The sequence below is a fragment of the Rattus norvegicus genome, chromosome 13, assembly GCF_036323735.1.
Source record: "Rattus norvegicus strain BN/NHsdMcwi chromosome 13, GRCr8, whole genome shotgun sequence".
NCBI classification, from domain to species: domain Eukaryota; kingdom Metazoa; phylum Chordata; class Mammalia; order Rodentia; family Muridae; genus Rattus; species Rattus norvegicus.
The window spans coordinates 106558409-106585296 of NC_086031.1; the positions used below are offsets into that span (position 1 = coordinate 106558409).

Consider the following 26888-nt stretch of genomic DNA (forward strand, 5'->3'; position numbering starts at 1 on the left):
GATTCGGGACACAACGCCCAGTTGATCTTTCACTTGATTGTCACATAGTCAAAAAATTCATATAGTTGTGTTAATCATTCACTCCAAATACCACACAGAGAGCTTCAGAGCTTAAAGCTCCTTCTCTCCCCTCCCCCATGAACCCATAGCCACACAGAACCACAGTGACACTTGTCAGCAGCTGTCCAGCATCTGTCTAGAGGGATGAAGTATCAAGACACTTGTGTTTAGATCTCAAAATTTTTATTTAAAAATATCCAAAATAGGGGCTGGGGATTTAGCTCAGTGGTAGAGCGCTTACCTAGGAAGCACAAGGCCCTGGGTTCGGTCCCCAGCTCCGAAAAAAAGAACCAAAAAAAAAAAAAAAATCCAAAATAAGCCTAGAAAAAAAATCAGAATTATCTATGTAGCAAAAAGGGTTCTGCTTTAAAAGAGAGAGAGAGAGAGAGAGAGAGAGAGAGAGAGAGAGAGAGAGAGAGAGAGACACTAAGGCAATAAAACCCACTGAGTAAAACACACAGGACCCTGAGATGCCACTGTCCCCTGAGGCCTTGCCCAGTACACCTGTGGACACCCTATTCTCTGGCTTTTAAACTCCACTTCTGTGCAGAACATCTGTGAGAGAAATGACCATGTCTCTTCATGACAAAAGGTCTCAGAAATCAGCAGCCATGCGTGGAGTCCAAAAAAGTTCAAATTACAGAACTCTTTGGAATGCCCCAGCTGTACATCACCCACTCTAGCTAGGTCACTTGAAACGTGAAATATGGTTTTGCTGTTCCCCCCATCTGAGGATCATTCATGAGAAGGTTAGTCCAGAGCCTCCAGTGCAGCACATAGAAAGGGGTCGTCAAAGTATCACAGAAATTTCCCCAAAAGGCATCCCAGGGATGGCAGGCCTATCTCTAACCAGGACTTCCATGTCAAAACACATGTCTGCCATACTGAATCTTTGGTAGAGAAGGAAAAAACAACCCAAACATGTCTAAGGGAGGTTCTAAAACAAATGTCACAGGTATCGTGGGAAAGACCTGAGACTGCTCTGGGCTGTAACTTATGCATCAGGAAGCTTATGGGGTTATTAAAAAAAAAAACACTTTGAGGCTCCAAAGCTAGAAGATTTTGGGGTTGTATATGTACTATGATAGACCAAGCTGCCAGTCTTGGAATGAAGTATCGTCAGCAGAAGATGAGTGGAAGGCAGTCCCTCAGGGACTGTCCTGGAGTGAAAGGTGGTCCCTCAGAGATTGCACCGGGAGTAGAAGTTGGTTTCTCAGGGATTGCCTTGGAGTATAAGATGGTCCCTTAGGGACTGGAGATTGGAAGGTGGTTCTTCAGGGATGGTCTCAGTGTAGGGTGGTTCCTTGGAGATGGTCCTGGAGTAGAAGGTAGTCTTTTGGGGATGGTCTCAGAGTGAGAGGTCGGGATGAAATGCTATGTCCCTTGGAGGCTGTCCTGGCCCAGCAGCCACACAGTTAAAGAACTGTGTATGTCTGAGCCCAGGCAATGCCCACGTGTGAATAGCAGTACAGGAATCCCAGGACAGACAGGGTCACCCATGGCCACCCTGTGTGAAGAGACAGAGAGGAAGAATAGTTAGAATACCTGGTGGGACCTCTCTCGAGGGCAAACTGTCCCCCAAGGAGATGGCAACAGAAACACAGGTCTTCAGAAAGCCAGCTTTGTCTGGACCCTGCAGGTAGGGTCCTATGTTCTCACCAGGGCCACTGTGAGGTGATGGTTACCTTACTGCAAAAGCAACCTCCCCTAGGAGCAGGGCGTGCCTTTATAGAGCATGACCGTAGAGACTACAGCAAAGAACCAGAGGGAAGAAGCGCTCACGGGTACCAGAGTCAGTCTCCCAATGCGGACCAGCTGTTAAATGGAAACAAGGCCACTTTTTAGCATATAGAAAGGAGGACCCTAGATTAAACATCAGATTTCAAAGCTCAGAACATGGGGCTGGAGAGATGGCTCAGCAGTTCAGAATGCTGCTGCTTTTGCCGAGGTCCAGAGTTCAGTTCTTAGCACCTACATGGTGACTCCCTATAACTCCAGGTCCAGAGAATTTAACGCCCTACTCTGGCCTCCACAACCACTGCTACATGTTGTGCACATATCTACACTCAGGTATATACACACATACCCTCCAGCATGCTTGCACACATGCATACACAAGCACATACATGCACATACATGCACACATACATGTATGCACACATACATGTATACACACTCAGGAACACACAAATTACACATACATATATACACACATGTGTATACATGCACATACACAAAGGCACACATGTACATACACACAAACACACACATGCATGCACACATGTACAAATATACACACACACTAAATAAATAAATATATTTTGTAAAAGAGAACTGTCGAAGTTTGGGGCTGGAAAGATGGTTCAGCCATTAAGAGCACTTACTGCTCTTGCACAACTGTTTGTAACTCCCAGGTTCTTCTGGCCTCTGGTGCCGCGTGCATGCACACACACACACACACACACACAAACACACACACACACACACACACACACACTGCAACGCATATATACAGATACATACACATAAAAAAATCTCTAAAATCAAACCTCAGACTTTAAGCATCTCCTCCTATAACACACATATCTTAGGCTATCTGATCTATTCTTGTTTTTAATATTAGTGTTACACATTTTTGGGAACATGAGAGAATTGGAGGTGCTGTAGAACATCAGAAGCCAAACTCTACAGATTTGGTCCTGTGTTAGAGGTGCTCCCAGGCCGCCTCAGCTAAGACAGGCACGCAATGTCAGGCTTACTACAATCTTTCTGCTATGCAGGAGATAACAGCATGTGGAGCATACAAACCCCATTTAAACTGGGGCACATGGGATGAGCAGGAACTTACCAGGTGGAAAGGACAGGGACAGGTGAGAGTAGCTCAGGTCACCAAGGGACAGTGCTCATGTGACACAGGTGCTGCGGAGGGCTGGGTGCAAGTGGGTATAGGGTATGGGTGAGAAATAGTTCTAATGACCATCAGCAGCCATTTTTATTAATATGAACTCTCTATGTCACTGTGCCAAGCTCAAGTTCAGGCCCTGATGACTCTCCCATGTCACCCTTGACAAAGTCATGAATCTCAAAGGTCGGATAGGCATTACGCAAACAGCCTAACTACTGCACTTACAAAGTCCTGCATCGTAACAGAAATGTGGTTGGCACTAGAGAAAAGGCAGCGGCAATGGGGGTGAAGACCATGGGAATGTATCTCCTGAAAGACCAGAGTGACAGCAGGGACACTGAACCCTGAACTTCTTCCCAACCTTCCTGTAGACCAGCTTCCACACGGCATCAGAGGGACAGTCCACCCTATGCCTGCTAATGTGAGAGTCACCTATGGTGACTAAAACCAGTGCCCACAACTTTCATGGATTAAAACAACTGAGATATATTCTGTGATGGTTTTACAGATCGGAATTCTGAAATCAAGGGTTGGCAGGGCCACGCTCCCTTTGGAGGTTCCAGGGGAGTCTTACTCCTTGGCTCTTCCAGTTTTCAGTAGTTCTGGCCTCCTCATAGCTGCACCATTCTACACTTGCCCCCATTTCTGTGTGGCTGCCTGCTCTTGTTTCTGTGTCCTCTTCTCTTCTTACCTGGACGTGAGTCACTGATGCTCTGTCCAAACGTTTGCCTCACTACTGCCTTCGCTAGCTACAGCTGAAATGACCATACTTCCAATGGATGACATACCCAGAGGTTCTAGGAACACATGAATTAGGAGGACAGGAGATACAGTCCAGGGAGGTTGGGTATTTTTCTAAGGCTGCAGGAGGTTTCTGTGAGCCTGGACACCTGCAGCTCTCTGCACTCTGAGACACAGTTTCAAGGCCCAGTCAATACCTGCTCCTCAGCAGGTTCTGAGTGGGACAGAAAAATGGTGCCTCAGACACAGGAAGTACCCCCTGGACTTCGGCTGTGTTTGGGGTGAGGCGTCAGTGGGTGGTTTGATCAACATAGAGCCCCAAGGTCACCTGCAGGCATGGGCATCTAGGTAAGTTTCACTTATACAAAGATGGGTCTAGAACAGCTATGACCGATGATTCTGTTTGCCCAACATCACCTCTGGGAAATTGTTATCTGTAAGTGGGAAGGGCCCTCCATCATAGGAAGATGGGCTCTAAGGATTCCCCCCATCCCCGCTCTTATTATACATAACACACAAAAACAGGCAGCTAGGCAACTAGGCAGCACTCAAGACGTTTGTCACAAGGACATGATACAAGTCAAGTCTTGGTTCTACTTAGTGGGAGCACAAAGCAGATTTTGAGGGGTACACAGCGTCACATGCCTATCATTCAAGCTACTTGGAGCTGGGGTGCGTTACATAAATCCAAGAGTTTGAGAATACCTAGGCAACGTAGCAAGAGCCTCTCATCCAAAGACCCAACGATGACAAGCAAAGACATAGCCACAAGCCATCCTTCCAACTATGCCAGCAAGACTCTACCCTCCGTGTGCCTGGCTTCATGCTAGACATGAACATCACAAGGTAAATTGCTTCCCTCTGGTCGCAGTGCTAACCCAGCCTTGGTGTGACCCAAGGGGTGGAAGTACGGTTGGGCAGAGCCTCCTCCTCAGAGGAGGGCGGCAGCACTCTGAGGACCACTGTGATGTAAACACAGGCTTGTCAGTCATGGGTCATCAAGGGTCATCCTGTGATAAGACACTAGCCTCCCTCTGCCCCTTCCCAGCTTGCCAGATTGAAGACTGTAGAAACTTCTGGACTTTTGACAGCTTGACCTCACTACCTAAACAAGTGGTAAGTTTAAGCAGTCATTGGCAACTGGAAGTGCTGTGGCTAGATTGTGAGGCTGTGGAGACATTTACAGGGCAGGCCTGGCAGGCAGGTGCGGTTAATTCATGTAAGTGTAGAGAGAGCGCAGCAATCACTTATGATGATAAGTGCAGTTGGAATTGCTTTAATACTGTTAATATGGTCAAGGTAGCTACACAGGATATGGGGAGCTGCACCATGACTACAGCCAACAGGAGGGAGATAGCTATGGAAAACCAGGCAGAGACTTTACTTGAGGTTATCATGACTAAGCTGTTCTCTGAGCAGTTTTAAAAGTCTGAAAAGAAGGGACAGGCTGAGATATGTGAGTGTGATGATTTGTATATGCTTGGCCCAGGGAGTGGCACAATTAGAAGGTATGGGCCTATTGGAGTAGGTGTGCCACTGTGGGCATGGGCTTTAAGACTCTCACCCTAGCTGCCTGGAAGTGAGTCTTCCACTAGCAGCCTTCAGATGAAGATGTAGAACTCTCAGCTCCTCCTGCACCAAGCCCACCTGGACGCTGCTATACTCCTACCTTGATGATAGTGGACTAAACCTCTGAACCTGTAAGCCAGTCCCAATTATATGCTGTCCTTTATAAGACCTGCCTTGATCATGGTGTCTGTTCACAGCAGTAAAACCCTAACTATGACAGTTAGCAAACAGCTGTCACTAAGGGGGGCCTTGAGAAGCCAAAGTACAAGTCTCTGGGAAGGGGAAAAAAGGATTCAGAGAAAGGGGAGGGTCTGTTGAAAGGTAATGTCATGGGGCTGGGGAGAGGTCTTGCCTTGGAGCATGAGGACCTTGAGTTTGATCTCTACAACCCTTGTGAAAATAGAAAAGTATGGTGTGCATGCCCCAGGCTTGCTGCCAAAGCAGTGAGAGATCCATCTCAAAGGAAAGCAAGGTTTGAGGAAGAGAGTCAGGCTGGAGGGGTGACTCATTCAGTTAACAATACCAACTGCTCTTCCACAGGACCTGGGTTCAATTCTCAGCACCCACTTGGCAGCTCACAACCGGCTCCAGCTCCAGATGATCCAATGCTCTCTCTGGCCTCCGTGGATACCGGGCGCACATGTGGTACACAGAAATACTTTCAGGCAAAACACCAGCATGTAAAACAAAATAATTTTAGAAAGCTGACATCCAAGCCTCTCCACTGTCTTCCACACTCAGGCAGGTCAGACGTGCACCTCTGCACATACCCATGTACCTCCCACACAACATGCAAGGTTTGGAGTGGTGCTGTCGCTATGGCACCCACCATGGAGGTTCCTTAAACCAAGCACAAATTCACATGTGACCGAAGACTCCAAAGCAGAACCTACAAGAGATCCTTTGCACGCACAGAGTCATAACATACAGGTACAAGCAACCCAAGCCGGTAGGTGAGCAGGTAAGCGGTGTGGTATGTTCACACCAGAGAGAACACAAATTCTGACACGAGTAACAGCCTCTCTGTGGCATGTGAAGACGCTGCATCGGGTACAAACTCGGACACAAAGGAACACGTATGTGATCCTGCCTGCTTGAGGCCCCACGGTGGCCGGATTCATAGACAGAATTCGGTGCAAGCATTTGTAGGGTCTGAGAGGAGAGAGGAACAGGAAGTACTCAATGGAGTTTCAGTTCTGTGAGACAAAGAAAGCTCCAGAGATTGGACGGTAGTGACAGCTACATAAAACGCAAATGATATCAATGTCCCTGAACTATATTTAAAGATAGCTGAAGCCATATTTAAGTTATAGTAAATTAATCCATCTATTAAAACTGCAAACCAATTTATAATGGCAATTATAAATCCGTGGTGACTGGGAGCAGGGGCAGAGGAGCCCAGGTGCAGAGGGCAGTAAGAGCCTCCTCCCGGGGCACATCTCCCTCTGAGGCCAGACAAAGTGGCCTATTTAGGAAAATGGGATCCACGGGCGGGCAGACAGCAGATTCTGGGACAGCCCCAATGCTGTTCTTGGGAACCAAGCTACTCATTTGCTCCGTATGGGCAGGGAGCCTAGGTCCAGCTCATGCTCACTCTGTGGTTGGCGATTCTGTCTCTGGGAGCCCCCAAGGGTCCAAGGTTATTTGACTCTGTTGGTCGTCCTCTGGAGCCCCTGTCTTCAGGGTCCTTCCATCCTTCCCCCAACTCTTCCATGAGGTTCCCAGAGCTCCCTGTAATGTTTGGCTGTAGGAATCTGCATCTCCATCCATTGGCTGCTGGGTGGGCCTCAGTAGGAGAGGATGTGCCTAGTCTTGCAGGGACCTGATGTGCTGCTGGCAGGGGTGGTATTGGGGGTTAATACCTAGAGGGGGACTCCCCCTTCTTTAAAGAGAAGGGGAGGAAGGAAAGGGTGGGTAAGGTGGTATCGGGAGGAGAGGACATCTGATATTGAAATACAAAGAGAATAAATTATAAATAAGACTCTCCTGAGGCGAGGAAGCAGTTTCTCTAATTACCTCATCTACCCCCTGCTCCTCTCTCCATCTCCTTTCATCAACTCTTTTGAGATTAGGTCTTAGCTGTGTAGCCCAGGCTGGCCTCAAACTCGTGACCTTCTAGTCTTAGCCTCCCGAATGCTAGGATATGCACCATCACACCAGGAGAACGTTTTATAATTTCATGGTGGGACTGGTTTCTAATGTTTACACAGCTGGCAAACACCCATCAAACTGTACACATGGCATCTTGATGATGAATTAAGCGTTTGCAACGAGGCTGGAACAAAAAACCTCGGAGGCGCCAATCAGACATGCAAGTCTCAGGCTGGACATTTATACACACAGAACCACATATCACAGCCACAAATACAGGTAGGCCACAGAAATGCCAAGGGCTCAAACAAAGCATGCAGGAGAGCACAGTTTGGTTTTTAGATGATGTTGAGTCTTTAGTCTTGCATCCTCCCAGGGAGGGTTCTTCTGAGCGTGTCAGGAAACAGTTCTGGGCTCCTGGCCCTCCATGGGGGCCTCTCAGGTGCTCCTTCTCCACCCTGCAGATGGACAGGCTGAAGCAGCTGAGTCAGCACAAATCAGTATCCCGTGGAGAAATCAATGCAGTCCTGATTGATGGGGTTGGCTGGGTTGCTGGTTGGTGCAGGGGCTGTCAATCACCCCACCAAAGGTTCACTGAGCTATCCACTTCTGCAACAGTCTAGTTGTCACCTTGCACTTTCAAATGCCACATCCTACCATTTACTGTTTCTAGAAGATAAATGTCTGGTAGCCACCTGGTGAGCATGATCTGCAGGAACATGGTCCTCCTGCCCACCTCTCTGCACCCTGTGTTCTGTCCACGTGTGGAGCTTAAAAAATGTGATGGCTCTGCTCAGCTTACAAAGATCACACTCTCAGGTAATCCTTCTCTCCTTTTAATCTATTATTCATGGTTATCTGCAATTAAAATGCCTTAACGGCTTCTCTTCCTCCACCCAGGTGAGTGTTCCAGCCAGTGGCCCCTGCTGTTCACTGTCCCTCCAGCTCCCCAGAGCTCACGACCACATGCTCCTGAGGGTTGAGGAATGTATAGGACCCTCACAGACGGACTCATGGTTTCTACAGTTGATCGACCTCTTTTCTGGTCCCATGATGCAATGTCTCCAAGAGCCTCAAAGCCATTCTAAGATAGGAAACAAAGCATTAGGCTCAAAGGAAACCTCCCAGTGCACATCCCTCTGCTTGGGGTGTGAGAGTCCCAGCCTGTGCTGGTTAAGGTCAGAGTGAGGGCTGACATAGTCACCCTCCTCAATGAGCCTCTATCAGCCAGCTGGCTCAGTTATGTTCGTCCAGCAGAAAGATTGAATAAAGAGGTGATTCTAGGAGAAAAGAGGGTGCATCTTGGGGGTCGATGGGTTTGATGACCAAAAAGAAGATTCTCTCCCGCTGAGGCCAGCCCCAGGCAGTACTCTCAGAGGTGACACTGAGCAAGGATGTGAGAGGCTACACCTCTATACGGTGTTAAAGACTGGCACTCCCCCAACCATAAAGCGGCCTCTTTATAGCTCCCAGGCCTGAGGAAGGCATCTCTTTCCTAGCTTTTGCTTCAGCCGCTAGCTGGAGATCCAAGAAACACAGGTGTCCTGTCTAGGCTCTCTCTGTACCTCCCGAGAGGTTTAATGTCATCTCGCTGTTAATTATTCAAACGCCTCTTTGCGTGGCTGCTTTCAGTGGAAGTGCAGCTCCCAGCAGCATGTTGTATTTAATGATGTTCAGATCCGATGCGGGGGGCGGGGGGAAATGGTGAGGTGCTTCATTTAAATCCTATTTACCACAGTGGCTGCAGCCAGATCCCATGAGCTATTCATCAAATGGTCTTGAGCCCAAGTCCCTTCCTCCTGGGCTAAATTTAGATCTTTAATAAGTTGTGGGGCCCAAGCCTTTTCCCGGCAGAGGGCTGGCTACTGATCCAGGGACAGGCACGTGAAAAGCACAAAGCTGTCCAGGCATTGATGCCCATGAACTGCTGGGCCCATTCCAAGCACACAGGGACACAGATGGACATTCTGAGGAACCTGCTCTTCTTACCTTAGGGTTCTAAGAAGAATGCTTGGCTTGAACTCATGTTTTAGACCCATCCTTTCAGGAGAAAAACAAGACACACACACACACACACACACACACACACACACACACACACACACCCCAAATGGTTGTATGTAGGGAGGCTGCATCCATGTCCCCAAGGAACTGTGTTTAAATGCAGACAGCAGGGTCCCACCTTTGGCTTCTGAGGAGGAAAGGCTCACACCTGAGACTGAGTTTTTATTAGGTCCCCTAGGGTTGTGGATGTTTTGAGTGTAGGGGCCATAACTGTTCCAGAGACTCCGACTCAGGATGCCGATGGATGGCTTTCTGCCATAGCTGTCCATCAGTAGACTACAGACAGGTATTCCTTATGCTCGAATTGTCTGTAGCTCGGTCCAGTCTCATAGCTTGTCTCAGGAATGAGGTGTATACCCTGTCCCTTAGCCACAAGGGACAAGGATCCAAGAAGGCCAATCCTTCCTCCAAAGTATAACAGCCCATCAATCCAACTTACAGAGCTGCTTTAAAGTGCAGGGCTATAGGGCTAAGACGCACTCCTTGCTTCAGGGTAAGGCAGACCACAGGCTACAAGCAAGGCCTGCCTTCCAGCTAGCCTCACCTCCCAGCCTACTACCTTTACCTCCTGGTCTAGCCTCACTTCCTAGCCTCCCCTCACACCTCCCAGCCTAGCCTCGCCTCCCAGCCTAGCCTTGCTTCCTTTAAATCCCATGCTAGTTCCTGACCCCAAGTGCCCAGCGTTATTGATGGAAGGCCACGGAAACAATAGCACCTTGCATTTTCAGACATCTGCCACCACTAATTCTTGTGGGCAGCCCTATTTCTGAGGCCTTCGCAGTACTACAAAGGGGACAGAGAAACTGTAGTGAATACCCCTGTGTCCTGCTCCTCCATTAGTGTTGGATTCTGTCTGTGGGTATGAAGACTCATTCCAGGTGCTCAGACGGTCCTTTAACAGGGCTGTCAAGGTCACAGTCCTTTGACTCCTGTTATGGCCTGAATTTCCCCAGGGGCTTCAGGTGGGAGACAGAGCAGGGAGCTAGGATGCTGTGTGCCGGTTTGAAACAGCACCCACAATGGCCTCTATAAATCACCTTGTCCACAGTCAATTTCACAGGCTGATGAAGCCAACCTCTGCGGGTTGCTCTTCCTGTCCCAGCTCCAGGCACAAGCAGCAGGCACTTTCCAAAGCACTCACTACCATAATGTTAAATGACTTCATCTGGCACAGAGGGAACAAGGCGAACACGCCTGAGCCACTTATCCTTATTCTGACAGAAAAGCAGGAGGAGCCAGCAAACAGTCTTCTCCCTCCAGGGCCAACAGGGTGGGACATCTGCTCCCCAAGAAACTGTCTCCAGCACGTGTTGCTGCTCCAGCCACTGTGATTGGAGGCTGCCCAGTCACCGCCTTTCCGGCTGTTTGCCCTCCCTCTCTTGGCTGTTCTCAGAGCCTCAAAGATTGCGGTTCATTGTTAATCCATAATCAAGGGATGCAACCAGTGGGCATTGCCTACTTAGTAAATGAGCTATGGAAAGCTGCCTCCAGACACAGGAGGCCACATGCTGAGGGTGCTCTGTCTGTTCATCCGCATCTCTACATGGCCACCTTAGCCACAGGCAAGCCTGTCAAGGCCCCAGTGGATGCCTGAGGCAGCGGGCTTTCTTCTACACACATGGCTACAACACAGTTCAACTACAAATCAAATGCCCTCAGAGATGAACAACCAAGAGCAAATCAAACCAATGTAACAGCATACAGCATACAGCATACAATGTAACAGCACACAGCATACAATGTAACAGCATACAGCATACAATGTAACAGCATACAGCAGTACAGCCGGTGTCTGTGGCTGCTTTCTGTGAGTATTCTGATACTCTAGTCATCCTTCATTCTTGTCACAATGGGAGATGATCAAGGCCTACCTGATAAGATGGAGGGGAATGACATGGGTGTGTCGTGCACCAGGAGGCTGCTATTGACCAATGGGTCAGGAGAGGAGCCACCTGCTTATGCATATCTGGGTCACTGGGTCACTAGGCCAGTGACACTAACACAGTGTGGACACACTGGCCATAGAGGTGATTCATACACAGGTGGGATAGGGCGAGGCTACACGATGCTTCCTCACGGATCTCAGAGACATTCACAGCCAGAAACCTATGAATTATTTCTAGAATTTCCCATTTATCATATATTTGGACTGAGATTGACCACAACGACTGAATTCTCAGAAGGAGCCCATATATATGAGAGCTGAGGAGATAGCTTAGTGGAAAAATGGTAAAATGTTGTTTGCAAGGATGAGGACTTGAGTGGTAGATATCCCCAGATACAGTGGCCTGTGTCTGCAACCCCAGCACTAGCAGGGTAGGCAATCAGATCCCAGGGGCTTGCTGGTCAGCCTCATTGTATCAGTAAACTCCTGTCTCAAAAGGAAGGTGCCTGGCATTGGTGTGTGGTCTCCACACTCACATGCACACACAGCGAGCAGACACAGCACTCTCCCAAGGGATGAGGAACAGCCTTTGTTCTTCCCAGGATATGCAGGTCAGTGAATGAACAATGAGGCTGAAGAAACACAGATATGACCCGCTAACTTAACGTTCTCACTTATAAAGCTGCAAGTCCCTATTCCAGGTAACTAACAGTACAAAGGACTCCACTGGCTCATACATCCCCTCAGCCTCTGATCCCAGACCATGGTGTGTAGTCAGTGGACAGAAACACTCATGGTCTAGGCACCATCTGTACTCCTGGCTGTGCAGAGGAACCTGGTGCATACTGATCATGAATGATCACACATACTCAAGATGGCATCTGGGACACAAATGGAGGAGCAGGACACAGGGGAATTCACCACAGTCTCTCTGTCCCCTTTGTAGTACTGCGAAGGCCTCAGAAACAGGGCTGCCCACAAGAACTAGCAGTAGCAGATGTCTGAAAGTGCGAGTTGCTATTGTTTCTGTGGCCTTCCATCAATGACCTTCCCACCTCTGTCAGGACATTCTCCAGAAGCATCTTGAGAGGGAAGGAAAGCACTATGGGAAACATGTTCACATCTGAAATGGGGGGGGGTACTGGCAAGTACATCTGACGTGGTCCATGCCTAGCAAGCTGTTAGATTAAAGATGTCAAATGACTTGAATTCTGGAATGAACAGAACAGTATGCTCCCTGTGGCAGCAACGCCACTGGCAGCAGCTGCTTCCTGGAGCTCTCAGCACCACAGTGGATTGGGAACCCAGACAGTCACTGGGACAAGGAAGGGCATGTTCCCACCTCCTGTCAAGGACGCCGTGTTCTTGATTCACCAGCCCACTTGCTGCATCTTCAGGAGTCTGCCTTGCTCACGGGTATACTAAGGAACAGGGCGGAGTTGAAAGCTGGGCCTCCTAGAGGAGAACTCTCCCTTTCATCAGCTACTGTTTTTATTCCAGGAATGGTGCTGGGCTCATCAACACCAACATTACCCTCTCCTGCCCACTCCCAGAATGGCCAGTGGTTTTCTTTGGAGGGTACTAAGCCAATGATTGATCTCAGAGCAGATTGGAACCAGAGCTGCCTGAGTCCCAGAATGTTCCCAGATCAGCTCAGAGAAATGTGGGTTCAGTGTCTACCAGTGCTATTTAGGAACGGTTCCTCAGCTCAAGCTCCTGAAGCACAGGGGAGGGAGAAGCAGAGGTAAAGACAGTGTCTAGGCTCAGGATGGCAGGGACACTGTCCTCAGCCTGTCCTCCCACTGGCTGCAGCTGCTCATGTTCTGGGGTGCTGATACTAGGCATGGGTTTGGGGACACAGTTGGGAACAGGCCAGGCCCTGGGCCCCCTCTCTCTTTGAAATATATCAGAACTCCCCAGAGAGCTATTTCATTGTCCAGTGAAGATGAAAGGATCCTGCAGGAACCTCCCATCAAAGCCATGCACTCCAGAGACAAAGGGCTCTGCTGACAGTCACGGTTTTCATAGGAGCCCTTCCCTAGGGAGCTACTTCTGTAAGAGTCTCAGCTCACACAGTCATTTGGGATCATGGAGTGAACACAGCCACTGGGCTGGATAGAAGCCAAGGTGCTGCCATCCTGAGAAATGGGGCCTGGGAAGGGTAAGAAAAAGGCACAGAAGTAGACTCCATTCAGGTGGATAGTTCTGAGGTATGCTGACTAAGAGACACTGCCACAGGCACACCCCTTGCAGGGCTGGCAGAACCTTTCATGTAGGTGTGTGACGAGCCAATGTCCCAAATGGAAAAAGGTCACAAAAGTCACTGGAAAAGGGAATCAGGCTTATTCTATGTCACTCCAGAAGGCAGAACTGGGGCCAAGTGAGTGGAGGTAGGTTACAGGCGGCCTCTTTGCACCCCAAAGAAGGTGAGCATGCTAGTCCTCATCATCCAGCTTTCAGGCCATGTGGACACCTCTCAGTAGGAAGGTGAATACCATGAGAGTCTGTCTCGAGGCGTGGGCAAGTAGCAGGGATCAGCTAACCCCTCCAAATTCATCCTGACTCTCAAAGAGCACAGTCCTGTGAAACAAAAGTCATCTTTCCTCCCCAAGGAAGCGTATAACAAGTCCAGTTACGAATGAATGGTCTCCTGCCAATCAGGCAGCATGGGAGTCCCGTGTCCGACAGAAGGCAGTGCTCTAGCAAGCAGTGACTACATGAGAAGGGAGGCAGAGTCTTGGCGAAGAGTTTGGAACAGTGACGACATACGAGGTGACTCATGCCTTTTCTCAACTTTCAAATGACCCAGAAAGATGTTCGTGCACCAAAAAGGCCTTGCTCTGAGGAACAGTGCATTCCCTTCTGGCTCATGCGCCGTCTGATGGTCCCCTGGGTAGGTCTGCATCGGACAGCAGGCACATCCTGCTGGACACTAGACTCCAGCTGTGACGAATGCATCCACTCCAAGATCCTTCTGGGAGCTCTAACGGGTCAGCTGGACAACTTTTGATCTGCTAGGGCCCTCCACTGGGCAAACACTGAGAGGGTTGAGGCTGCCACACGCACTTTCCCATTGACTACTGCTCTGCCGGGCATCTGTACCAGAGCCAGCTGGCCACAGGCAGAGAAGCCTGACAAGACATGGAGGAGAGGTGGACAGAAGCAGCCATCCATCCTCAGGGTGGCAAGTCCTCAGGTCCCATGTCATGAATGATAAAGAAGCAGATTAGAACAGGAACAGAAAACAGGAGGCCCTGGTCCTTCTAGCTCCTCCCACTCTCCAATCTCTCCTGGGCTAACAGTCTCCAAGGGACTCTCCACTGAAACACTGAAAGCATATTCTAAAATATATTCTGGGTTTGAATGCAAATGCCACAATGTCCTTTCAGTTTTTTTTTTAAGTGGTTCTGCACCTTGGCAATTTTCATAAATGTACATTGTGGTGGTCTGAATGAGAAGTGTTCCCCACAGTCTCGTGTATCTGAACACTTGGTCCCCGTGGGCAGTACTGTTTGGAGAGGCTGGGGGGCCTTTAGGAGGGGAGAGCCTTGCTGGAAGAAGGGCGGCAGTGGGGGGCATATACTCTGAAGGTCTAGAGCCTCAGCTATTTCCTGCTGTATTTCTGTACTTCCTGTGTATGGATGTGAACATGACCGACCAGCTTCCTGCTCCTGCTGCCATGCCTTTCCCCACCATGATGGACTCTGTCCCCCTGGAACCATGAGTCATAGTAGCCCTTTCTTCGCTAAGGCGCTTTTGTCAGAGTGTGGTACCAGAGCAGCAGGAAACCAATATTCGCCTACGATGCTCCCTCATGCCTCTTAGTGGCTGGGAACATTTCCCCGAATGGATGTGCCCCGTGCACTGTGCTGGTCTCGGGCACTCAGTCAGTCCTTCCTCCCTGTCCCTTTGCTATGACAAGCATGGCTGCCAACCCTGAACGTCCTCCCTCACGTTTCACTCCACACATGTGACCTCACTCTGAATGACCCAGAAGTGAATTTCTGCATCACCTTGAATAGCTCCTGCCAGCTTCCTGCTCTGGAAGGGTTATCACTTTATGCCCTTGCCAGGAGCAGGAAGGGGACATTTGCCAATCTGGGGTAGCGCCTGGCCAGCCTTCAGTTGAGAGTGAAGTTGAAGGGCCGAGGGGTGCGGCTCAGCAGCAGAGTCATGGCTCATGCTGTGTGAGTCCCACTGGGCCAGCAGCAGCATCAGTGTGGTAGGGAAGAAACACTACATGTCTCTTCATTTGTTTAACTTCCTTCTCCTGGGGACTGCCTGTTCCCATCTTTCCTCCACGTATCTCCAGTCTGAAGCTTTTTCCTAATAGAATCGTGGGTGTGAAGTTATCACTACGTTCTACCTGAAGGGTGTCCTGCAGCTGTCCACCCCAGGAGGATAAAGCCACGGCCCTGAGCCAGAGGGGGCACCGCAGACAATGCAGGCTCTCTAATTGTCAGAAATGGCTGCTTACGGTGCCTGGGCACAGTGCTATGAGTGGACACAGCTGGAATGTGTGTGTAAAGCACATGGCCAGCATCACATCTGTCCTGCAGAGCAGCCGGAGTCTCTGCTGCTTCTAATTATTTGTTAGAAGAGAGAGAATGAAAACAACTATGGCATCATGGACTCAGATGGCGGTCATGTGAGCTGGGCAGGAAAGGCTGTCATATGCTGTCAAAGGTGTGAAAGGCTGTCACACCACGTCAGGCTGGCCAGTTAAGAAAAGGAGTCCTGTTTGCTCTCTTCTTTTCCCCCTTCCTCAACGTCCCTTCCCTGTCTGTCTCCCTGTCACCCCTCTCCTTCTCTCTCCCATCCCTCCACCCACCCACTGACACCACCTCATACTGACTGAAGGGTGGGGCAAACCTCTGCTCCTGGGGCCTGTATGGTCCTCCAGTCACACTCCTCACTCTGCACACTAGGCCCTCCTTCCATTCAGAGCCAGTCAGTGGATATAATGGCTGAGGCAAGACTATGTTAGTCAGTCTCTACCATACCTCTGTGATAAATGGAGTCTAGTGTCAAGGTTACCACCCATCTCTAGGGGCCTCCCATCTCCAACTTCCCGGATCCCTTCTCTGGGTTTCTATTAACTGCCAATCAAGCCCCAGCCTAGGGGCCGCCAGGACCAAGCTGGAGGCCCATTTATTGACTCTGAGACCCAGGCCTTCCATGTGCCTGTGCAGATGGTCCTGGCCATCTGCTGTTTTGCTTCTTCACTCTGATCAAGACCCACTGGGAGGAGGAAAGGGAGGAATGGATTTCCTGTTGCAAACTGTGAGTCCAGAAGGCAGATGGGAGTTCTGGGCTTATCCACACTTCTTCTTGGGGTCTTAGCAGCCCCAGGTAAGAAGCATAAAGGTAAAGCCCTTCCCAAGGGATGAGCATCAGCCCTGAGGGCCTCTTCCTTGCCTTGTTCCCAGCCCTGGGTAAGCATCTTCGCTATAGTTAGAGATTGGGTCACTAAGTGCCTGCCTCGCTGACTTCTCTGCTTTCTCTCTGACTTCTCTGCTTTCTCATGTGTTTCCCTGTATTAAACCTCTTCTGCCTAATATACCCAGCATGCTCTCTGTTTTCACAGAGTAGACATCCATAAATAGACCATCCATAATAGTTACTATCAATTGTCAACTTGGCAGAATCTAGAGTCAGTTAGGATGGGCCTTTGAGTGTGTCTGGGGGAGGGGGGTATCTTGATTGGCTTGAGGTAAGAAGACCTCATGCATGAGGTTACTCCCTAGCTGGGTCCTGGACAATTTAGTGGAGAAAGGGAACCTTTCGTATTATCTCAAATGGGAACTACTCAGGGATATTTACTACTCTGGAAAGAGAAAAACCATCCCCCACTCAACTTCCAAGTGTTCTGATAAGATCTTGAGTTGTATCTAAATCCCCTTAAATGTGTTTAAAGTTGCTAAATTCCAAAGCCACAAGCCAAATATCCCAGTATTACATTTGTCGTGTGTGTGTGTGTGTGTGTGTGTGTGTGTGTGTGTGTGTGTGTACATGTGTCCATTTGCAGACATGTGGAGGAGACCAGCGGAGGATACTATGTATCCTGTTTTGTGATGATTGGAATAAAGTAACTCCTTGGGCATTTGAATATTGGGCCCCTAATTGGTGGCTGTTTGGGAAGGATTAGGAGGTGTGGCCTTGCTGACACAGGTGTGTCACTGGGGATTTGTGGTTTTTAAAGTTTGTTTTCTCAACTTCTTGGTTGTGGATCAAAATGTGAGCTCTCAACTGCTACTCCAGCATGTGTCTGCCTGCCTGCAGCCATGCTCCCTGCTCTGACGGTGATGGATTCTTATCCCTCTGAAGCCAGAAGCTACAAATAAACCCTTCCCTCTATAGGTTGCCTTGGCCAAGGTGTTTCATCATAGCAACAGAAAAGTAACAAATTTACAATTCATCACTCTCTGCATTATTCCCTTGAGATGGGATGCCTCCTTGAACCCAAAGCTTCTCACTTCTCAACTAGGCTGGCTGTCCAGAGAGAGCTCCCCCACCTTTTTTTGCTTACCTCACCCAAGTCCACATCCTAGCACTGGAATTATAGCTCTGTGGTCACATCTGGCTTTTTACATGGTATCTAAACTCACGTTTACTCAGCAAGCACTCTTACCACTGAGTCATCTCCTTGGCCCTGTAGTTGTCCTTTCAATAAAGAAAAAAGCATATTTTGCTCCTTTCTTTTAAACTCTGGAATGCTCAGATGGTTCAACTTTTTTTATGGAAGATTAGCAAATCATAGCAGAGCTGCTGGGGCAGTGGCTCTCAACCTTCCTACGGCTGTGACCCTTTAATACAGCTCCTCATGCTGTGGTAACCCCAACCATAAAACTATGTTCTTTGCTATTTCACAACTATAATTTTGATACTGCTATGAATCATAATGTAAATTTTTTTGGAGACAGAGGGTTGTCAAAGGAGTCTTAAGGGGTCTTGACCCACAGGTTGAGAACCACTGCTCTAAGCTAAGACTCCTGGAGGAAGAAACAGCATTCTTCATCTCCATGGATGGAACCAGTTTCTGGTCTCCCACTCCCATCTAGACATTAAAAAGAGCCCTAGGGTGTCCCTAAGCTAAGGTTTCCTGAGTCTTTTGTAAGCTCTGGACATTGGTTCTCTGAGCCTTTTGTTTTCTTGACTTTGAAATCCACTCCTTCTCAGCCACAGTGACATCTGGTTAGAGTATTTTCTGTCTACCCTCTGTATTCATTGTGATCCTCACCATGCTACTATAGCTGCCTTGGCCTGACCCACTCAGGCCTCTAGGCCTGTCTATCTCATAACCTCCTGTCCTTGACACCTACTCCCTTCTTGGATGCTGGGATGGAACTCAGGGCTTTGCAGGTGATAAGCACACAAGCACACTGCCTCTGAGCTACATACGGGGCAGCAGTGACTTAGAGAGCCAATGTCATTGCATGCCTCAATCTGGCTGTGAACTTTTGGTCCTCCTGTCTCAGCTTCTGGCATACCAGGGTTATAACGAATGCTTCTAGGATTCTACAGAGCTATGCTTCATTTTAAGGTGATTTTATATCAGGATTTCTGAAAGAGTTCCTAATTCCCGAGCTTAGGCTCAAGGAGAGAAGGGTATGTTTGTAGGATTCCAGACAAGATTCCAAACTGCATACAGCCATGTCCACCTACATACCAGGGTTGAATATACAGACAAATATACACTACACAGTATTTGTCCCTTCACCCACCTTCAGCATTTGTGGAGGTCACTATTATACAGTTGGGCCAATTCCAAGGTTTCCAATTACAGAAAGCTGTTTTCAGATACACCAATTGGGCTACTTAACATGAAATTAAACTGTTCTGGATGTCTGAGTCTGAATAAATTATTAGATCATTATACTTAGAATGGATTGGTTTTGTTTTTTTCCCCAAAGGCTCCAGCCTGGTGTCACTTGAACACTAAATTTCTCTCAATTCCTAAATGTAGGCATGTTAACTCAAACGTGCCTAGTGCCCAATACAACCTGTGTTCACATTTTGCATAATGCACACTCAGGCCTCTGTGCAATTTTCAAATTAGTCTTATACTATGTATTATCATATACGCAACATACATGGTTACTAATTTCTTTATAGAGAAGCTGGAAATGCATGTACTGAACTGCAAAATCACTTTGACACTGAGTGAGGGTAGATTCAGGGTCTAGAAATCAACAATCAAATGGAATTGACTAAGCAGACTCTATATTGAGAGCAAGGTTTAAGATCTTAGCCAATGACTACTGAGTCCAGAGCTGACTGACAGCAGATGGGAAAGATGCAAAGACTGCTGGGACAGAGGGAGGAAAGCCTAGGTAAAACACTCACGGCTTCACCTCCCCCTCAAGAAGCATGAGGTAGCGTCATGATCACCGGAGGGCCCACAGGTAGCACCTAGCTGATGGCAATATTTTTATTTGCGGTTGCACAAGTAGCTCTGATGCCGAGAAAGATGATAAGCTATCACCTAGAAATGGAGTTTGAGAAGCTGCCCCAATCCCCCTTTCCTTAGTGAAGCTCTGTGGGAGGTGGGGCCACTTGAGCTGAGGGAGGAGCGAGGGGGCTCCATCTATACTGGGACTGTGAGCTGACAGCTAGGTTTTCATGGCTGAAATTTCCCAAAAGCACAGGTGTGGAATGAAGGTGTAAAAATTGGGAGGCTGGGAGAGGAGAATTAGGAGAGCAAAGCTCCTTTGAGTCACCTGCCCAGAGGTGGGACACCACGGGAAGAAAGGCTGGGGCTTGAAAGCTGTCAGTCAAGAAGCAGAGTCAACAAGACTCACGAAAATTGTTCCTTCCGCTGCTGTGGGATTTAAAACCACTGGTCACAGCTCTGTGCAAGGATGCCTATAAGATGAGCTGTATAGATATTGATCAGCTCCCTGGGTAGAAGAAAATGGCCTCCGTGGACAGAAGGGGCGGGTCTTGTCTCCCTGTCTCAGAGGAAGGGGCGGAATACTATGGGAGGGGGGTGGCGGGGGGGCAGTACTTCCCCAGGCTAAAATGAGTCATTTCCCATTAGAAGAACTGCCAAAGCCAAGAAGACAGCCTTGTCAAAAGGAAAAAGACACTCAGGACAGGAAGGCAGAGAGGGTGGCTTATGATGAGATAGCTCAGAAGAGATACAGCTGCAGGCCAAGGACACCAAGGATGGACAGCTATCACCCAGGCTGGCATGAAGGACAGACAGCCCTTGCTGGGCTGAAAGGCTAACACCAAAGATGGAGAGGCACCACCTATGCTGGGAAGAGTTCTGGTGGTGGCCTTGCAGCCTTCGGCGTGGTTGTCTATGTCTTAATTGCCCAGTTCTATCTATCTCAACAGTCTTAGAAAGCTAAGAAGAAATCACCCGTTATTTTAATCCCTTGGTGTGTGTGTGTGTGTGTGTGTGTGTGTGTGTGTGTGTGTGTGTGTGTAATTTTAACTAAAATTGGAATACATGGTATATTACATTTTTTGTACTAGATATAATGAACAAACAGAAAATGTGTAGATATGGCCACCCTGTTATTAAATTACTCAATATTATTTTAAATATTCAGCAAGACATTTCATTTAGAGTTTAGGCTCATAATCACTTTTACAGTCCACAGTTTATATTACAGAAAATTTGCAAATTGAAGATAAAGATGCTTTTCTGCAAGACATGCCAGCAAAGAGCAGTTGGGAAGTCACTACCTCTGGCTCTGGGATCACAGGTCATTTTTCTTTCTTTTCTGTTACTTTCAAATGTTCCTCATTATAATGTGACATATTTACAGGAGAAATACAGTTTTTAACTCTGCAAGTGATATTACTTCCCATAAAGGCAAAAAAAAAATAGGATTTACTGTCTTCTTTTCTTGGGGGTTTTATCTTAACTACTGACACAGGGCTCAGGGTTGTGATAGAACCATTTATCAGACTGAAGAGGGTGAAGGCAGACCACATAGTGCAGAAGATGCTTGAGAGGGTAAGACATGGTGAACTGACCCCAGCAAAGCCAGAGGCCAGGCCAGGGAGGAAGTGGGGGCTTTTGTGTTTAGTGTTATAATATGTATAGATAAGTTCAAGAGCTTTTGCAAACTGGCTTTAAAGTCCAGCTTCTCACTCAACAAATGCTCTTGTAGTAATAAGCAAACATAATTGGAATATGGTGACACAGCCCAGTGTTCTGAATAGTTTTATGTCAACTTAGTACAAATCATCTGAGAGCCACATTAAGCCTGTGACTCTATAAGACTTGGTCATAGGCAGGCAGGCAGGCCTACAAGGCATTTTCTTAATTAGTGATTGATGGGGATGGGTACAGCCCACTGTGTATGGTGTATGTGGTCCTGGGTTCTATAAGAAAGCAGGCTAAGCAAGCAATAGGGAGCAAGCCAGTAAGCAGCATCCCTCAATGGCCTCTGTATCAGCTTCTGCCTCCAGGTTCCTGCCCTGTCTGTGTTCCTCTTCTGACTTCCTTCAATGACGGAAGCGTTAGCCAAATAAACCCTTTCCTCCCCAACTTGCTTTTTGTCAAGGTGTTATATCACAGTAATAGAAACTCCTTATCTGCTGAGCTGGGGGTCAAATACAAACCGCCAACCTTGTTATCTATATACAGCACAGAAATTAAAATGACTTCCCTTGGAGAGAAGCTTGTGAGGACTGTACATGCAATAGAAGCGATGGCCTAGCAACTTTGTCTCCAAATGACTGCTGCAGAGGTTGTGGGCAACAATGAAACTTCAAGAAGCTTTACCCCTTACAAAGCTGCTGATTTTTGCCTACAGCTCCCCGCAGGGCACCCCAGGCCACACACCAAGTTGTTCTAGTGTTTAGGAAATAATGATTTCAAGGTTAAATGTCCTTAGTGTATAGGAAAACTGGCAACATTCATTAGAGATGTCAGAAGCAGAACTTGGACCCTTAGCTTGTCTGCTATGCTGGGAGTCAGAAACAAAGTAACTTTGGAAAGAATTCTTTTAAAATGGAATGCTTCATTAGTTACTTTCACATATTGCTGTGTTAACACTCTCTGATCAGGGCAACTCATAAAATAAAGAGTTTATTTGGGGCTTCAGCTTCTGAGGGCTAGAGTCCATGATCATCATGGCAGGAATGAGGAGCACACCGGCAGGCAAAGTGCTGGAACAATAGCTGAGAGCTTACATCCTGACCCATGGCACCAGCAAATGGGAAATGGTGTGGGCTTTGGAAACTCCAAAGCCTGCCCCCACTGTCATCCTTCTCCGACAAGGCCACACCTTCTAATCCTTCCCAAATGGTTCTACCAACTGAGACCCAAGCATTCAAGTATATGAACCTATGGGGAGCATTCTCATCCAAACATCACACAAAGCTATTTTTTAATCATGAATTATGTTCTGAGAATACTTTGAGAAGGCAGACCTCTTGAAATGAGACCTGGCCTGCCAGAAGCCATCTAAAGAAAGGCTATGAAAAGCAAGTGAGTATTTTAGAGATAGCCCACCATTTTGGATGGCTGTGATGTGCTTGCTCTGAAATGCGGGGTCCTCAAAAGACTTCTTCCCAGGATTGCTTATTGTTGCTGATATGCCTTTCCTGTCACTATCATATGGTCTAATGATTCCTGGGCATCAGCTCACCCTATTGAACAAAATTTCTGCAGAATCAATATGAAGATGTACTTTCTGTGTAGACAAATTGATGATTTCATAATCCCTGATAATGATTTCAGAGCATCCCTAAATTGATACAAGTAATCACAAGATCCTTATAGAATAACAGTTACACATAGAGCTCTGTAAACATTCATGTGTCATGGGCTAAATGCACTAGGAAAAGAAAGCAGGCTTGGAACAAATTTATGATCAAGGAAAACATTCCTTCCAGGTAGGAACGAGGCCGGTATCTGGTAACAAAAGGTCATAAATTGGGAATGGACAATTTATTGTAGGTGCAAGGACAGAAAATAAATGATCGACTAGTTTATCTATACAAGACTTCAATTAAAAAGACACAAGGCATATGATTTGTCTCTTGGACAAAACCGTGTTGACCAATGACATAAAAAATTACTTTAAACTTTAGTGAACTTATGGAGCTAGTAACAGATAATGAATGTTTAGTCAGGTACTAGTCTTAATGGAAAGACATGTAAACAATTCTGCTGTAACTCCTTATTAGACTAGGATATGAACTATTGCTGTAAACTTATGAACTTATGGAATGTAAAAACTGTTGGAAAACCATGTGATTAATTATCCTGAGAAAGTACAAATACTAAGAAAAACAATAAAGAGGTGATTTAGCCCTTCTCTGCTTAATCCAATGTGTGTGTCTCTGTGTGCTTGAATTTTGAATTTTATGTCCTTTCTTCCTCTTTTCTCTTTTTCTCTCTCTTTCTTTTTCTTTTTTCTTCCTTCCTTTCCTTCCCTCCTTCCTTCCTTCTTCTCTTTCTTTTCCTTTCTCGTTTTTTCTTTTATTTTCCTTTCTCATTTCTTTTCTTTTCTTTTCTTTTCTCTTCTTTTCTTTTCTTTTCTCACTAGTTCAGAAAGAGTTAAATAACTCCCAGCCTCTTGCCTGGCTATCATGGGGTCCTTGAGCCAAAGAGAAAAGAAAAGAGCCAAGTAACTAAGCCTTTTTTTCCTTAATCCCCTGCTGCTATCACCATGAGTCTTTTGGCCACAGAATACCAAAGAGTTAAAGACAGAAGAATTGCCAAAGGCAAAGCAACTTTGGCTCAGATAGGCGCCAACTCCATACCACTTTGCTGGCTTCCTCAGTGGACTGGGTGCCAGGATGAGCCCCCCAGCACTGGCCTCCAGCTCTAGACACCTACGATTATCTGTACCCCCAAAGCATCAGTGAACTCTTCTACATACTGGGGTGGCAAGGCTCGGGTAGGACAGGATCTCTTCTAATTTTTGGATCTATATATAACTGTATACCTTCTGCAAGATACCATAAGAAAGCATCATCTGGGAAGAAGATGGGCCAGGAAACATGTGTATTTCTTACTAATTCTGAAAAGATACCTACTTTTTAACCTGAACTGCCTAAGGCTAATGTCCATGTGGCTTAAAGGTTTTCAGAGTAGCACATATGGGTGTATTGTTTCTCCCACCCTGAACGCCTCTGAATGGCTGTATATGGTCTCCAGATGCTTCGGCCATTAACTCTGTTGCATTTAGAGTCTGTCCATTAAGATAAATAAAAGTACCCCCTTTCCTCCAAAACTGCCTGTTGGGATGAACAGTGGTCCTAACAAGGTGTCCCATGAAAGCCACTGTCTGCAGGTAGATCATATATAACCTGTGATCTTCCACTAACTTCTGCATCACCAACTTCCACTGGAAGATATGGGTCACTCTCCACATGAGAGGAACACTCCAGAACATGTCAGAATACATCATCTAGCTATCTCTCCATGAATATAAATAATTTTACTTATAACTGATTGAAATTATCACTAATTAGTAGTTTTGTGTTTTATTCTTTCTAAATAAATCAAGGATAAACCAAATGCTGTAGAAATTTACATATATTTGATGTAGTTTCAAAAAATAAAACCCCTTTTTTTAAATAGAAGCTGGTAAGATAGTGTAAAGGCTCAAGAATAAGCTTGACAATTCTTAAGAGAGAAGACAGTCACCTTGGCTTGGCTATGACAGAATTATACAACCTCACTAAGGAAAGTATTGACCCAACACTGGAACTGCACATCTGTAGAGAGAGGATGGATTTTTCAATGAAGGTTCTGGGTAATTTGATGTCCAAGATAACCCCTCCTCCAAATTTTGATTTCAACCTCATAATATTCTACAAAATTAATCCCAAATGAACTTGAGGCCTAAGTAGAAAAGGCATCGAAGCAAAGCTTCTAAAACTGAAACAGAGAGAAATCTACAAAATTAATCCCAAATGAATTTTAGACCTAAGTACAAAAGGCATCGAAGTAAAGCTTCTAAAACTGAAGCACAGAGAGAGACCATGGGCATACTTCCTAAGCAGTGCACAGAGAGTACCAACAGTGACGGAAATAATTCATAAATGAGACTTGACAGAGTGAAAAATGCTGTCATCCGCAAACATCATTACAGCAGGGCAGGAGGAGGAAGCTACTGTGCTAGTTTGGATGAGAAAATGTCCCCTATAGTCTTGGACATTTGTCTTTGTTCCCCATTGGTGGCTAGGGATCATGAGGGAGGAATATGTCATGGTCCAGCAGCTGGCGGCTGACTTTGAGAGTAAACGGCCTCCTCTGCTTTCAGTTTGTGCTCTCTGCTTGATGCAGTGGGAGACATGAGCTCTCACCCTCCTGATCTGGACGCTATGCCTGCTGCCTGCCGCTGCCATGACAGACTCTTAACCCTCTGGGACCATAAGCTCAAATAAATGCTTTCTTCTGTGAGTCACCTTATTCATGGTGTCTTATCACAGCAATAGAAAAGTAACTATAATGGAGCTACAGAGTAGAAATAAGTAACACATAACACCACAAAAATTGTTACACAAAATCCATACAAAAAATTCCCAGGGGCTGAGGAGATGGCGCGGTCAAGGAAGTGCTTGTCTCACAAGTATGGAGGCCTCAGCTTAGATCCCCATGGCAGCAGACATCTGCCACCCTAGCCTTGAGGGGCCGGGGTACATAGCCAGGTAGGTTTCTGGAGATCAACGGAAGCTTGTTAAGCCAGTCAGTGAACTCCGGTTCTGTGAGGAACCCTACCTCAAAACCTAATATGAAGAGCAACTGAGGAGGACACCCAAAGTCACTTCTAGCCTCCATACCTGCACATGTTTGTAGTTATGCCAGCATGCACATACAAGCATCAGTCACATACATACTGCACACATGCACCATGCACACACAAATTTTCGAATGCATAGAGATCAAGAAGAAAAGGAAAACTGACACATTTTTAAAAGACAGTCGAAGACTTCTAAAAACTTTCCATAAAATAGAGGTCATGGGGTGGAGAGACAGCTCAGTGATTAAGATCACTTAACTATTCTTACAGAGGACCTGAGTTAGGTTCCCAGCCTCCACACAACCATGTGTAACTCCAGCTCTGAGGGAATATGATGTCTCTGGCCTCCTTGGGTATCAGCTCACACACACATAATTTAAAATAAAACAAATGTTCAAAAAGGTAAATAAAAATGAGAAGGTGGCCCTTCTCAGATCAGTTACAACAGTTTCCCCAAATGGAATCACTGCGATGCGCCATACTGTAGAGACTCCTAGGGCCGTCCTAAACCTGCTCCAGACATTAGAATAAGGCAACAGATGCTCTGGAGGCCAGGTAGGAGAAAAGCTGACACCACAGCAATTAATGGTGGCACTGAGGGGGATGACTCATGATGGAGGCTGCTTTAGAGCAGGCTAACCTCAAAATCATCAACGTTGTATAAATAGTTAGGAACACAGCTCCTAGGCATCCAACACGCAGAAGGCAGCGGCGAGGCAGACATACTCAACACTGAGTTCTCATGGTTTTCCACACACCACCCTAAGGAGCCAGCAGAGACAAGATGTGGTACAGGCACCCCTGCCTCCTCGGCAAGTCTGGGTCTGTCTCACGGTCTTCACTTCTGGACCTC

At 47.1% G+C, this 26888-nt stretch overlaps 1 protein-coding gene across 2 annotated transcripts in view; it reads right to left on the reverse strand.

Moving 5' to 3' along the window:
• Positions 1-226: 226 nt before the first annotated feature.
• Positions 227-26888, reverse strand: part of Hhat (hedgehog acyltransferase) — a 256089-nt gene continuing 229427 nt past the window's right edge. For both annotated transcript variants that reach the window (NM_001398579.1, XM_039091516.2), the window contains 1 exon segment: positions 227-1567. In NM_001398579.1, the coding sequence (NP_001385508.1) occupies positions 1476-1567 (92 nt within the window). In that variant the 3' untranslated portion in view covers positions 227-1475.